Here is a 16,098-nt window from a genome sequence, read left to right as displayed (position 1 = left end):
AAATTTGATCTGCACTGCCTTGTTCAACAGTTTGAGGGGAGCTTTGTGTTGCAATGGGCCGACCACATTTGCATTAAGTTGATCTCGAGTCATGTTTATGCAAAGACAGATGGTGAATGTCAACTTGCTGTGCTGTATCCATCATGCAACGTGCGGCTGGAGCTCCTGCTCCCCACAGAAAATAAATAGAATCCATCAGTGTCACATGTGTCAACTGATCCAGTGTATCTCACACATGTGGAAGGTCCCAGAGCATTGTCAGGAGAAATCCCTCCAGAGTGGTGAGCAAAGTGTTGACCCAAGTCTATTGACAGCAGAAAAAGACTGCACTGTCACTTGAACATTGTAACAAGAATTTAATCGGGGCACTAATCTCTAAAGTATCTGATAGATACACTGCTTTATTTCAAACTTCCTGCACCTAAACACATATTATAATTTTCTTCAAACCTTATTATCTTGAATTTTTATTAAACCATTTTAGTCATTTTTTACTTAATGTTGAGATAACAACTTTTTGTTTGTAGGTACTGAACTAATACTGCAGCCCATTTATTCACACTCCCTCCTGCCACAGTGTCATTCTTAATACAACCACTAGATGGTGCCAAAGTAAAATAATTATATGTCCTACACATTGCAGCTTGTAATATTGTCTGCTATCTTGGGTGTCCAGTAGCTCACCTGGCAGGGCAGGTACCCTGTGCACAAAGGCTTTGTCCTTGCCGTTGTGGCTGTTGGTTCATCTCCAACCCATGGTCCTTTGCTGCATGTCATCCCCTCTATCTACCCCCTTTCACGCACAATATATATATATTTTTTTGAATAAATAAAGCCCCTTATAAAAAATAGAATTCCCCTCCCATATGTCTCTATACCAGACATATACAAAACATATATTTTGCAGAGGTTTGTAAGCTAATTCATGAACAAACAATTCAGAGCAATATGAGGCCACAATGTAAATCATATTTTACGATATGTCTAAATTTTGTCTAATATGTCCATATGTCCTTGCTGAGGCAAAATGCTCATTGTGTCCAGTTACAATATTATAAGAGGGCTTAAACAAAAGCAGAGTAAGCACAATACTGGTTTTATACTGTTCCACAATGAAGGCATGAGAGGGTTTGTCACACTGCTGGTGGAAGTTGATGTGGAGAAACCTGTGCTCTCATCAATCTTCACTTTGATAGATAATAAAATAAACTTGAGCCTCAGTTGGTCTGACATGAATATGTAAGTTTATTTACACAGAAATCTCATATCCAAGAAGCCTTTGGCACAGCACATGTGCATGGGCAGACACACATGAAACAGTTCAAGTACCGAACAATCATTTCAGCCTTATACAAGTCCGTCCCACGTCATTCAGATCCTCGTATCGCCACGTTCCTGGACAATAGTCAGACAAAGTGTTTGTGCAACTCGGGAGCATCGACAACATTGTGACATCCTTTCTTCCAGACAGGCAGGAGCCTCTCAACATATAACATGCAGGTCAACAACATGTCAATGCACAAATAAAACACGAAGCGTGTCGTTTGTAACATTTCAAGTGAAGACTAAATTAAAGGAAGAAGCAATGCAGCCCTCTGATGTGCAGCGCCACAACCTGCACCAAGTCATACGGACTGACAGCGCTGTGCACGGGGCATGTGCTTTTGAATGAGCACAAATAAAACATTTGCATGAGACAAAAATTCCTTCATAGAAGTATTTATGTTTCCCCCATATGTTCACAATCAGAGTCCTCTTCAGGCAGTCCAAGCTCCTTTGGCAAGCTGGTCTGAATACACTGAAGTCCTTCAGGAATCTTTGGTGTCTGTGAGTTTCCTGTCACACAAGTACTTCTGGACCCATCCTCTGGGATTGACATCAAGTCGCAGAAAGCTTTGCAGCCATGGGCTCCTCTGAGCCCCTTCGACGAACTCATCCAGTGTAATCTCACCTGCAGCACAAACATAATATTGAGAAGGAATCACTGACTACTAAATATTAAGAAAACTTAAATTTTGAAGGATTTTGTTTGAGGATTTTGTTGGTTTTGAGTAGTAGTAGTATGCAGTCTACATACCATCACTATTCACGTCGACCTCTTGAAAGATGCGCTCACACACCTCCTCAGAAGTGAGGTTTCCTATTCCTGAATCCCCAGACGCAGAGCCTTTCTTTATCTTGTAGATTATCTGAAAGAAAAATCTGACAGTCAGACCGTTTCTCATCTTGAAATGATGATGTTGACAAAGTATGTGGTCTTAAGCCACACTAGTGGCAAGGTGGATGGCAATCTTGGGCTGATGGTCTGTTCAGACATTCATGGTCCCAAAATAATCAGTTGTTACAGCTCTGATAATCACCCAACCTTTCATCTAGCACCAGTATCAGATCAATATTTAAATGTGTCCAATACTTTGGCTAATTACCAAATACCCCACAGCTAATGACATTCCCATCAGCCTCAGCAGGCTGTTTGTTTGTTTTTCTATGAATAGTAATGCACCAAAATTTGTACATATACCATTTAATCATGAACCAGTGATGAGTAAATAACCCACATATTCTGGAAGGCTGCAATCACATGACCAATGCGCTGACGCAGTAAAGAAGAAAGTGGTCCGGTGAGGAGGCTGGCTGATGGTGGTGGATGGATCACAAACTTTGGACTTGCCCCTGCGATTTTCCCCCGAGGAACCGGTGTTCTGAACCGTGTGAACTCTCAGTGACCTTTGAGACATTTTAAGGTATGTTCTCACCATGTTTCTTTTCACTAGACCCAACCACAGTAACTTTACTTGCCTAAACCTAACTTCCATAACTTTGCATTAATTACGCAGCTTTACGTTAAGGACATATTTGTAGGATATGATACGAACCATTTATTTGCATTTTCTCAAGACATCATATGAGCAGTTGTATGAGGATATGTTGGCCTCAGATGTACTATATAGTGTTAATTAGTAATTGTTAACATGCTAACATGCTAAACCAAGAGAGTGAATGTGGTAAACCATACACCGATCAGCCAAAACATTCAAACCACTGACAGGTGAAGTGAATAACTTTGATTATTTTGTTCCAATGCATTGTTCTGCTGGGAAACCTTTCGGAAACCTGGCTTCTAAATTTCCCAGGTCCCAATCTGCTCAAGGATTCTTGTGATGTGCCAGTACCCCAGATGTACCCCTAATCCAATGGGGCCTCCTTGGATCGGACTTGGCTCTGACCTGTCGAAGCATGGACACAGGATCTCTGGGAGTGTCCTAGGGTGTCTGGCACCAGTGCGTTGGCGGCAGATCCATTTAGTCCAGTGGGTTGTGAGGTGGGTTAATGGCACGTGCCACAGATGCTCATTCAGATTGGGATCTGGGGAATTTGGAGGCCAGGTTGACACTTTGAGGTCTTTGTCACATTCCTTGGGCCATTCCTGAGCCATGTTTGCAGTGTGGCATGGTGCATTATCCTGCTGGAGGGCCACTGCCATTGGGGAGTACTGTTGCCATGAGGGGGGGGTACTTGGTCTGCAACGGTGTTTGAGTGGGTGGAACACGTCAGGTGGTATCCACATGAATGCCAGAACCAAAGCTTTCCCAGCAGAACAGAAGCACCTGTCAGTGGTTTTAATGTTTTGGCTGATTGGTGTATACCTGCTAAATATCAACACATTAACATTGTCATTGTGAACTTGTCAACATGTTGATGTTAGCATTTAGCTTCTGCACATTCTCTGAACTAGAGCTAAGATTCCATGCCATAATTCTGATAGTTGTATGAAATATCTATCTATGTGTTTAACTGATTATCATAAACAACTCTATGTCTCTGTTAACATTTTAGGGCTGGAGCCTATCCCAGCTGACACTGGGCTAGAGGTCAGGTACACACAGGAAAGGTCACCAGACTATCACAGGGCTAACACATAGAGACAGACAACCATTCATGCTCACATTCACATCTATTTAGGGTCACAGATGAACCTGGACTTGGGACTGTGTGAGCCGGAGAACCTGGAGAAAACCCACACTGACACGTGGAGAACATGCAAACACAGAAATGCCCCCGACCAGTGGATTTGAACCCTTAATCCTCTTGCTGTGAAGCAACAGTGCTAACCACCGCACCACAGTGCTGCCATTGTTATAATGAAATACAATCTTTTTACCTTGACAATCTTTCGTATTTCGTCTTTGTCTAGTCGGCCGTTGTCATCATTGTCAAACACCTTGAACGACCACCGCAGCTTGTCCTCAAGTTTTCCACGCAGGACAAGATTAAGTGCTGCCACATACTCTATAAAATCCATTGTGTTGTCCTGTAAACAGGGAACAGTTACAGTGAGAGTATGCTTGGGCAGATTGAAATAAAGGATTTGCTTTTTATAAATACAAAGACACATGCAGTTTTTCTTTAGTTTTACTTTAAAGCAGCTTCGTAACTCACATGATTCATGTCAAATGCTCGGAAGATGCTGTCCATGTACTGTGACTCAGGCGTGCCGTTTTGTACTCCAAACATCCTCTTGAACTCGTGCAGGTACAAAGATCCACTCGGGCACTCCATGATGAAAGACTTGTACAGGTCGTGGATGGTGTTTGTCTCCAGTTCTGTGTCATCCTGTGTCTGTATTTGCTGATTCTGACCCATGCTAAATCCAGATCCCACCACTGCAGTACAAAGTCTGAACTCTTATTTTGTATGAAAAATAAATAAATACAGACACTTCAGTGAAGTCATTTCCTAAAGACTGCCTGCAATGGAGAGTTCAGTGTCCACTTCATGGCTGCTGCTGAAGGTCTCCTGAACAGCTCAGGGGGCGAGGACTGAGTGGAGTGTAATAACTGATTCATGTGATGCTTGACCCCAGCAAGAAACTTATTTTTAGACAAAGTCTTTGGCAAGCTGCCTTCAAAGCAGTAATCCATATGCCTGATCCCATCTTGAACCCTTAGTGACCCAGGGTCACTGATACTCCTCAAGCTATTACGAAGTAAAATGGAAACTCCTACGCAGAGTGACCAGAGGGGCTTTTCCAGTGTGTATGTAAAGTAAGGTAGTGAAAAGTATCAATACTTTGATACTACGTGTTTAAAACAGTACAGTATGCATTCCAAGACTTGAGGACACACTCAAGGGAACTTGAATCCACTTCATTTTCATCATCACCTTCTTAGCACAGCAGAAGTCTCCTCTTGCAAATGTGTTAACAGTTTTTCACACCCTTTTTCAAAATAGTTAACACAGATCTCATAGAAAACACAAAACTCTTCTGGTTTGAATGTCTTAAACAAAAGGAAAACATTTATTGATAGCTGATAGAAATTACGAATCTCTGATCCACCTGTGTGAAACTCCTTTGAGCAACTCTTCAATCAGCAATCAGTCGTTATCCATCTATAAAAGACACCAAGAGACCAAAGGCATGTAAAAATGGTGATATTTTGTACAGCATTTCACCAGGGCATCTTAAAAAAGTGTAAAACATTCAAGGTGCAGAGTTCAGCAGGGTTTGTTATCTCTGACACTGGCATACTGTATAGCACAAATTAAGATTGAACTGCTTCATATTGATAGTTGTATTTTGTCTTCTTTTGTCCATTGTTGGAAAGAATATATTTTGTAACACAGTTAATCCAACAAAGTTCTCGATCTTTCTAAGAGATCTGTGTTAACTGTGGTGAAAAGGGGAGTGAAAAATGTGTGAAAGCAATAGAAAAAGTTTTAACACATCAGAGAGGACGTCTGCTGTGCTAACAAGGTGATGATGAGGAGTCGATCACAGTTTCATTAAGCAGTTGGGAAAGAAGATAGTTCTTCTCTGGGCGGCACAGTGCTGCAGTGGTTATGATTGTCACCTCACAGCCAGAGGGTTCCTGGTTTGAACCCGTGGTGGGGGGATCGAACCCCAGGGTGTGGGACCACCCCTGCACGCCCTCCTTGTGTCAGCAGGGTTTTCTCCAGGTTCTTCCTCCAAAAGTCCAAAGACATGCAGGTTAATTGGTGACTCTAAATTGGCCGTAGGAGGTGAATGGTTGTCTGGTGACCTGTCCAGGGTGTACCTCACCTCTCTCCCAATGTCAGCTGGAATAGGCTCCAACCCCAACGTGACCCCCAACAGGATAAGCAGTTACAGAAAATGAATGAGTGTATGTACAAGGTGCTTATTGATCAGTGTAATATTTTCACCTCTTGACCTTTCTGTCAGACAGCCCTTTCCGATGGGGAACTAAACTGTTAAATTGCTGTCTTTATGACAAAACACTGTTTTTACCTCACACAACATGGGAGCTGCTCGTCTACCTCTGCTTTGAGTTGTGGTGCTAAATAACACAGCTAGCAAAGTACAAAGCTTCATAAACAGGTGCCTGAGAAGAATCTTGAAAACCCATTGGCCAGACAAGATCACCAACGAAGATGTTTGGACGCAGACACAGCAAATACCAGCTAAAGATGAAATTGGACGCAGAGGATGGAAATGGATCGGCCACACTCTCTGACGTGGAATCCTCAGGGGAAGAGAAAGAGAAGTCGGCCAAGAAACACCTGGCGAAGGGATCTGCAGGCAGACACCAAGAAAATGGGATACACCTGGTCACAGATAGAAATAAAGCCAGCGATCACGTACTCTGGAGGTCCCTTGTCGACGGCCTATAGCCCAGAAAGGGTGTAAGGCATAAGTAAGTAAGTAAATTGCACGTAGGTGTGAATGTGAGTGTGAATGGTTGTCTGTCTCTATGTGTCAGCCCTGTGATAGTCTGGTGACCTGTCCAGGGTGAACCCCGCCTCTCACCCAATGTCAACTGGATAGGCTCCAGCGCCCCGCGACCCCAACAGGAGAAACGGTTATGGAAAAGGAATGAAGGAGGATTGAATGACTCTACAATCAGATTTTCAACCTAAGGCCATTTTATTACATATGTGTTGGGTGATTTTTTTCTGCACCAGCAGAAAGGTTGTTAATTTTTTTTAAATCTATTTTGTGTGCTTAAGACTTTTTTCTCTTTGCTGTGGTTCTGAAAGAGGTTTCACATTTGTTTTCTTTTTACTAGTATTTTATGGAAGTTTAACATCCTGGTATTGTAACATTAGTGTACAGTATAAATTAAATCCCTGTAACTGTGGGGGTTGTCAGGTTACAGTCTTTTGGCTTCTGTTTTAATTCACTTGTACAACAAAGAAATGTTTAACCACCTTTGCTCTGTTTTGTCAGATGCTTTACTAAGTACTTCAACTTAACTTCTTAGCTTGTTTGTTTGTTTATGTGTGCGTAAGGGGATTCTGCTAAAGCCATTAGTTTTACTGTGATGTGTCAAAATGTATTCTGTAAAACAAAAAGGGGGGGGGGGGGGGGGGGGCTATGTGATCACTCATTGGGACTGTATCCTAGATTTTACATTTATATACAATTTAGTTTTATTGCTTAAAATGTAATAAGACTGCAACACTTGTATGGATTTCTTGGTGCCTGATTCAAACAAAATTACGCTGCAAAGCACAGGATATGTAACTGCTGATATATAAGTGTTTCATCTTCAGTTTTGACTCAGATGTGTCTTCATGATGGGACCACAGTTTGCCTCAGTAAGCGGTCAGTAAGCGTTACTAATCTGCAGGATAACTAAAATGACACTCCGCTAAACCTGTAAAGCTAAAATAACTCAGTGGCTAAATCCCAGGGGTTTATGGGCCTGACCGACAGGGAGGAAGGGGCCGTGCCACTGACTGAGCGCAGGTTGATGGTGGCACAGAAGATGTTCTCTGTACCTCATGTGGTTCTAGCGTTCTGAGAAGCCAGCAATTGATGGTTGTCCTGAAACTGAAACTGAAACCTTCATTTAAAACACTTGACATGCAGTGTATGAGTCTCAAATACTGTGGAAAGTCTATCCTGGACTTTCTAGTGATGTAATATGCATCCAATATGCTTCTGTCTTCTGCTTTATGGTAGTAAGGCATATAAGTCATGTGATTTATAAAGATGTATTGTTTCTGTTCTTCATAAGGATGCTGTTTTTATTTATGAGAGTCTTATTTATGTTATATTTAGATTTTAGAAGTGTATGCTGATTTTAAGCCTTACAAAGTGCACATTTTAACCAATGTATTTTATTATTTTAACCAGATTCCATACTCTGTAGAAGTGGGGAAGAGTCTGACATAAATAATTTATCTCATGTAAAGACACACACATGCACATGCACACATACACACTATGTTCAACTAGTTAAAAGCATGCAGGGTACCTGTAATATTACATTTTAAACACGTAATATAAATGCACTTTCCTGTAATCTACTTTTTGTGGTAAAGACTGACCCAGTGTCCACTACAGGGACATGTTATAAAAAAAAAAGTGAAATGTTTCTTTCATCCCAATAATTTAAAATTTGTAATAATAATAATGATACTAATGATTCTACTACTACTGATGATAATAATAAACCATTTTCCAGGCGTCGGTGGCTTAGTGGTAGAGCAGATGCCCCATGTACAAGGCAACTCCAGCCTGTGGCCCTTTGCTGCATGTCACTCCCTCTCTCTCTCTCTCCCCCCTTCACGCTCATCTGTCCTATCGATTAAAGGCTTAAAAATGCCAAAACAAAACATAATAATAATAATAATAATAAACCATTTTCCTCCAGGTCTCAGGAGGCTAGAAGTGAATAGGTTGTAAAACACTTTTAAGAAAACGTTGAGCATGAATTACAGATCTGTCTCCTTTGGGAAAAGAAAAAGATAGCTCACCTTTGTACAGCTGGAGAAAGCAGGACACGACAACGATTTTTTGTTTTTTATTGGAGTTGATTCATAAGTTTTAAAACCTTCGTTTAACAACAGTAAAGTAATCAGGTATAATAATCTTACTTTACAATATAGACTTTAAAAGAACAGTGTGTAGGATTTAGGGGCATATATTGGCAGAAATGGAATATAATACAATAAGTATGTTTCCTTTGAATAAAATCAACTGAAAATAACAATTGTCATGTTTTCGTCATCTTTGAATGAGTCCAAACACTAGCTCCAGATTAGGCCATTTGTATTTTTGTGCTTTCGCTTCGTACACCTTAGTTAGCAGTCCATCCGCGCGAGCAGAATAGCACTGAAAATATATAGACCTTAAAGTGAGTCTGCTTTATTCAGTGCTTTTAATGTTTGGTTTTTTTTTTTCATGGGTTCTGTTTGTGTTAAAGTGGAAGAGACCTCTACAGATAATTCGGCTACAGGTGAAAACCTTCTGAATGTCTGGATCTGAAGTTTTCAGAGAAGAAAGGTTAGCATACATTAGCAGGTGCTGAGCTAGTACCCCGTCTGCGAAGAGCTGAAAAGCGTCAGAGAAGCGCTAATTTGTGACATGAAACAGTTTCAGTCAGCGTTTTTACTGGTTTTAATCACCTGAGGTCTCATTTATAAACATTACGTACATACAAAAGGCCTGAAAGAGGCGTACACTGCTTCCAATGGAAAAGTTTTGATGTATAAAAACAGACTTGATGGGAGAAACTTTGACCCATGCTTACAGACATTTTGGAGACAGGAAATAGATGACACGGATTCTGAGGTGGAAGCCTGACTGTAGAAAGTGTTGAATATTTTTTGGCACATGCCTTCTTTTTTTTTGGCTTTTGTCCGTAGGTAGGCTACATTTTTAATATGGATCCGAGGCATTGTTTTATAAATGAGACCCTTGGTCTGTTTGTTCTGGAGGGGAGGAGACCTCTGCAGATAATTTGTCTTCTGTAAAAACCTCCTGAACATTGCCTACTGAAGTAATTCTAATCAGGAGTTCTCGCTTGGCACATGTGGAAAGTGTCAGCTGGTTGCAATCCTCACCACAAGATGGCGGTAAATCCCACACACTGCCCTTTTAATTCAACATGCACAATAACAATTGTGTGTTAGCAGTATTATTAGCTTAAACAAACAAAAGCAAAAATGGAAAACAATAAAAAAAAACAACAACAATAGAAAAGCAGACATTATCATTACTCACTATTTACATATTTACACTTTTTAACAAGAAGGCTGAGTTAGCAGCAATATACTGTGTATATGCACCTGCTTCAAATTATACAAAAATGTAGCTTTAGTAGTATTTAAAGATAATATAAGACGAACCATTAATATAGTGAAATTGTGGAAAGAAAAAAATAATGTATGCAAAGAAATAAGAACGTCTCTGAACGTTTATGCTGTTGGTTACAGTCTCACATTGACTTAAAGTGCTATTGTTCCTTTATTAAAAGCCAAATGATGGCCAGTTGTGAACCTTCACCATCTATGAATATGAAACTTCATATGCTGAAAGTATTCAAAATGAATCCTAATTTTAGCCGTAGAATGTGTGTTAAATATATTTTTCTATATGTAATTCATATCCTGCATTTTAGCCATGAGTGTTGTCTCTTTGTCCACATGGGAAAGGCCTTTGTACTCTGACACTTCAGAAGTGTGCGCTCCTTCTCCTCTGCTCCAGCACCCATCCAGCAGGGTTCATGTCCAGCTTCAACATGTTGAGCACCCAGGGGTCCTGCTGTGCGCCCCTAATGAACTCCTCCAGGTTAATATGACCTGTAGACAAACAGTCAAAGCAGGATTCATCAGGATTCTCTGTTGATACAACAAAGTATCACTTTTGTCTGTCGTCACTGCAAAAGTGCTTTCACTGCACGATAAATGTGACTAAACACTCACCATCTCCATCACTGTCGACGGCCTGTAATAGTCGATCCACAGCTTCATCGACTGTGAGCTGTGCATCATGTGCATCTGTCTTTGAGCCTTTTTTTATCCGATAGATGCTCTGGATGGAACAAAAGAAAAGGAAATGATATATTTCATGTCAATAGCAGGAAATGTTACTGTATCAAAGGCCTTTAGAGCATAAGCTGCTGCACTCAGTGATGATGCATGAAATTTGTTTAGAGCAGTGATGTAACTGGATAATTTGACATATTTACTGCAGCATTATGTTCCCTTTGGCTTTATACAGCAGTTGATGCCTTTAAATCTGGATCATATTTAACCATCTTGAGCATTCTTATGAATTTCTTAACACATATTTTTTGAAAAAGGTTTATCTTGCTTGATTTAACTGTCAATATGATTTCAAAGACAGCATTGACAGTCTTCAAACCAGCATTATGTTTTGCTTTAAATAAAGAGTAACTAATTCAAGAAACAACAGAGATTCAAACACATTTAAAAACTGGCATGGGGGAATGTACATCCTTCTTTCCATGTATATGCAGCTTTAGATATTGGAATCCAGCAGAGAAACAGAGTGAATATTTCGGTTCTTGAACACGAGACATCACGGTTTAGATAACAGGCTGCTCCATCAGACTGCATATGTTTCCACATTCACTGTCACACCTGTAACTAGCTACCAGATTGATATTAAAATTATTTAGCAAAGCACCAACTCAACAAGATAATTCTAACACTGGCATGGCCACTTAAAGATTGCGTATTATGTCCGATATACGATGTCCATTAAAACAGAATATATCCTTAATGCTTTGTGTACCTATAATCACTGTATGCCTAAAAAGGATAAGACTGGTCCATAGATTAAGTGCATGTATTTTTCTTGAGGAATAATGCTCCTTCTTTTTTCTGTCTTAATCTGCTGTAGCTTGAGAACTCCCTAGGTATAGTGTATATGAGCAGAGTTGAGAATGAAACAGATGAAGATGCATTTACTCGAGGCTGAATCCAACTGCATCAATTAGAAATGTTCATTTGATTAAATCAGATTAACATGTCAAAAGAACAGGTGTATGTAATCAAATGAATGATGGCTGCTTCAGTTTCAGGGTCCTGGCACTGTTCACGTTGGCTTAAGGGGACACTTGACAGAACCATTGTCGGTGTTATTAGTGACATGTTCTTTCTCTCCTAAGACAATCAAAATGTCTGCTGTGAACAAGGCCTATTAAGTTTTTTTCTTTTAATTCAAACTCTAAGTAATTAATTCAGCTAAAAAGTACTGTTAGGTGCCAAAAGTTAAGTGACAGTGAACACGGGAGAGCAAGAGGGTAGAGACATGACAAGTCCACAGTCTGTTCTGCAGAGCTGAGCAGTAGGAGAAAACATAGTATGCTAGGTGAAGATGTTTAAAGCCTTAAGATACGCTGAGCTGCTACGAGCTGTTGCTTAAGTTTGGACTTGAAACTTTATGCCATTCTCTAAAAGAGAAAAACCCTGTTTCAAGCTCAGAATTGAAGTTGCATCCAAAACCCATGAGACATTTCATTGTGGTTGACTTATAGGTAGACTTACATCAATTATCGACCGTAGTTCATCCCTGTCCACATAGCCATTGCTGTCTTTGTCATACACCTTGAATGACCACCGGAGTTTATGCTCCAGGTCTCCCCGGAAAACAAGATTCAGTGCTGCCACAAACTCAAGGAAATCAATCGTATTGTCCTGAAAGGCAGGTTGAATGAGAACACATTTGGTCACATTTTCACATTTGGGTAAAGATGTACGTACACTATGCCAGGCTGTAACAGATTTCACTCTCTCACCCCATTTCTGTCAAAAGCTCGGAACATGTTCTCCGCATAATCCGACGCTTCCCCTGATGGGTCCACACCGAAGAAGCGCTTGAACTCGTGCAGGAAAAGTAGTCCACTCGGGCACTCCATGACAAACTTTTTGTACATTTCCTGAATTGCTCTGACATCAATTTGCTCAGTGTTCTCCGTTTGCTGTGTCTGCCCCATGGCTGGCTTATTATTCAACAGTCCATAGTCCTTAAAGCTTTGGGTATGTACTCCACGATGGAGTGGCCACACTTGAAATAGACACCTCATACTCTTAGGTCTTTTTTATAAGCCTGTGGAATCCCAAAGCTCCAGTTTGCCTATGTCACAAGCGATTAGTGTGGCCTCAGGATTACTACGGTATTAGGTTGGTGGGGTTTCCTCTTGGAGTTAATTAGGTTTCAATCTAAATGTGGGTCTAGGCCAAATTCAGCACGCAAAATTCCAACATATAAATTAAAGGTGCGTTCCAGTAGTGTGGCATACAGCATATTGACACTGTTGATAAAAAAGCATTACATCAGCAATTAATATTAAGTTAGTAATGGAAGGCAATGCATATGTAAGACTAGGCAAGCCTAATTTGGGCAGCATGTGAATCACATTAACAGTGTTAGAATTTAACATTCTAACATAAATGTTTCTTGCTTTCAGTAAAATCACATTGCTTTTAACACACCTTTGGTAAATGAGTTAGCATTTTACCACTCACGGTTCCCTCGTCTTAAAGTCAGTGCGGTTTTTAATAGGTTTCTGGTTAGGTACCAGAAAAAAGGTCTGTGGTTAACCCAAGTTCAAGAGACTTTCATGTTTTGTTCTACGACTTAAAACACGTCAGCAAATACCCCACTCAACTTTGTAGTTCTATATGCCTTAAAAAAGGTAGTGTCTAAATGAGACTACAGAACGTCATCACACCGAACTGTCTCTACAGTCTTGTTATGGTGGTGACTTTAGGTCATGCGACCATAGTGTAGTTGGTTTATAACCTAACATTAGTTTTTTACCTCTGGTGATTGCATTTAGGCCTCAGTGATCATGACTGTGGTGTTTATTTGTGAAGACTATCTTGTTGAACAAAAGTAAGTAAGTAAGTAAGTATCATGAACATTTGTTTGCCACAGAGCATATTTTTGGCAATAATCCAAAATAAAATGGAAAAATCCCAAAGGCTTTTTGATGAGGGACCAGTGCCATTGTATCAGGTGAGTACTCCTGTGTTGTATAGATTAAATAATGACCCACTCTCAGTCGCTGTTCGGCTTTATTTCAGCACTAGTGAATATAAATCAAGAAAAACAGCCTCCACAGCTGTTCAGCATGCACACGAGTCCAGAGACAGCAGACTTTAACAGAGCACGTGGGCGCATATGTGAAGTCTGCATTGGCTCGTCACTGTGGCGTTCAAGTACACACATACAAAAAATAATAATCTCTGAGGTAACTAATACATCACAACTAACAACAAAATAAGATGGTAAATAACTTGATAATGAAACAGGTAAATTTGTAACAATAAATTAAAATCAGTGCACCTTCCATAATGACAGACAGACAGCTTGTAATGTTAAGTGAATACATGATGCTAAATTCCGCATCATCCTCCAGAAAAACATCATCCCTGGAGCATTCTATTGGTGCCCAATGACTTAGCACCCCTACTGGTCAGGTTAGGTTTAGGAGAAGAATCATGGTTAGACGTCGTCATGTTACATACTTAAAGGGATAGTGCACCCAAAAATGAAAATTCAGCCATTATCTACTCACCCATATGCTGATGGAGACTCAGGTGAAGTTTTAGAGTCCTCACAACACTTAAAACAACCTTAATATAACTCAAAGTGCGCTTGGTTTCACATGGGACACAAACACTGGTCTCCTGGGGGAAAGTTGTGTGTTTGTTTGACTATCCACCACCCCAACCTGCCTTGGTATGTCGGCTTTGGTTCTTTATACCACTTCCTTATTTACTCTCGTCAGTGCATTTGTCATGTGATAGCAGCCTTCATGATTACGTGGATTATCTGCTGCATTACTTTTCATAGTTATACAAACAAACAGTGTATGAGATCAGTCTGCAGAGCAACATTAACACTCATTTGAAGTCAAGTTTCTGCACATCTGATGAATGTAAGCCCAAACTAAACTTTTACATTAGAGACATATCTGGCTCTAAGGCTGCTACGTGTTCCACTGTCTTAACTAGCATGTTGCTAGATTTGAATGTCCACCGGTTACAGCTGGTCAGGTAGGTGTGTCAGAGATTATTGTCTGAAAACAGATGCCTGAGAAAGCTGGGTGCCTTTCTCTGGCTGTTCCTCTGTATGAGTGACCTCTTTCACACAACACGTCAGACTTAATCCAGTGTTAAAAAACTAAATGTTACTACTGCAGCTTTCAAAGTAAGCCATGCCATTTTTAAATATGTCATAAATCTTCAGAATTTTTTTCCAGCACTATCTTCAGGTTGGCATTTATGAGTTAAATTTCTTAACAACTTTTGACAAAAGGCTGTGAAATCTGACACTTTTGTCCCTCTGCAGAAGAACTATAATCTGTTTGGTAATCCCTTGACTCTGCCTGTAGACATGGTCTTGTTTATTGCTCAAAAAACAGTTGACAACATCAACTGGGAGCAACTACGAGTGCAGATCTATTTCTGCTGTTAAAACAGTTTGACTTCTTTTTTTTTAACCTTAGTTGAACTTTCCTTAAAAGAGTTAACTTTTCCAGAAGAGTAAGTTTGTTTAGTTTCAGACCTCCTATACAGACGTGTGGCTTCTCGTCCATGACTTTATCTTCCAAATGGCTGATGTCCAAGTCTCTTGCTGTCCCTAATCAGTCCTAGTGTTGTTTTTCTGTGCGGAAAAAAATACGCTAAGAGGCTAAGGCGCTCTAGGTCATGCTAATTTGGAACTGGTGTATCAATCTCATTTGATTAGATTGCATTAGCTCTGTGGATTGGCTAGGGAGGCAGGAGCCCTCAGTATACCTTCAGTGTGTCCAAGTTAACCATGAGTGCCCAGTGTTTCATATAGTTGATGGTTGGTTGCTGCAAAATTTTACTAATATTAGGTCTGTGACTACGAAGCTTCTAGTAACTTAGCTCCTAGTCACACTGAGTGTATGCTACTATGTTTGTAAGTATTGCTGTTTTTGCTGATTTTACACCCTGTCAGTCGAGGCTTTATCTAAAGAGCAGAAGTGTGGTAACTCATTGCTTTTTGTAAAAGTAAAGAACCTAATTTACTTGTCTTTTACATTTTCAGATGAACTGTTGAATACAGTGCCCACGGCAAGCACAGACTGCTCAGTGTTTTTTCTTTGTTGGCTGACTAAAGACAGTAAAACTGGAGACAAATTTGGATTTCAGAGTAAGCAAAGTATTTCCTACTTACAGTTTGTACGGTGAAAGTGCCCTGAAGCAAGGCCTCCAGAGGACCTGCTCGCTGTAAAGCACTACAGTTCTGTTGTGTTAAACAGCTTTCCCAGAAACCTGCAAAAGTGTTGCGGCCTCTGTGATATTGGTAAGGAGTGTTTGGATGGG

General features: G+C 40.3%; 2 protein-coding genes across 2 annotated transcripts; both read right to left on the bottom strand.

Moving 5' to 3' along the window:
* Positions 1-1,221: 1,221 nt before the first annotated feature.
* On the bottom strand, positions 1,222-4,827 carry LOC126391564 (guanylyl cyclase-activating protein 2-like). The gene is made up of 4 exons (XM_050046416.1): positions 4,441-4,827; positions 4,163-4,312; positions 2,078-2,189; positions 1,222-1,951 (listed from the first exon to the last, which is right to left on the bottom strand). Exons 1-4 carry the CDS (start codon positions 4,642-4,644, stop codon positions 1,809-1,811), a joined length of 609 nt encoding a protein of 202 aa, XP_049902373.1. The 5' UTR covers positions 4,645-4,827; the 3' UTR covers positions 1,222-1,808.
* A 3,988-nt stretch (positions 4,828-8,815) lies between these two features.
* Positions 8,816-12,811, bottom strand: LOC126391571 (guanylyl cyclase-activating protein 2-like). Its single transcript, XM_050046430.1, has 4 exons — positions 12,534-12,811; positions 12,283-12,432; positions 10,693-10,801; positions 8,816-10,569 (listed from the first exon to the last, which is right to left on the bottom strand). Exons 1-4 carry the CDS (start codon positions 12,729-12,731, stop codon positions 10,442-10,444), a joined length of 585 nt encoding a protein of 194 aa, XP_049902387.1. The 5' UTR covers positions 12,732-12,811; the 3' UTR covers positions 8,816-10,441.
* Between the last annotated feature and the right edge of the window lie 3,287 nt (positions 12,812-16,098).

This window comes from Epinephelus moara, chromosome 1 (assembly GCF_006386435.1).
Source record: "Epinephelus moara isolate mb chromosome 1, YSFRI_EMoa_1.0, whole genome shotgun sequence".
Lineage (NCBI taxonomy): Eukaryota > Metazoa > Chordata > Actinopteri > Perciformes > Serranidae > Epinephelus > Epinephelus moara.
This window is presented reverse-complemented; position numbering and strand designations above follow the sequence as displayed.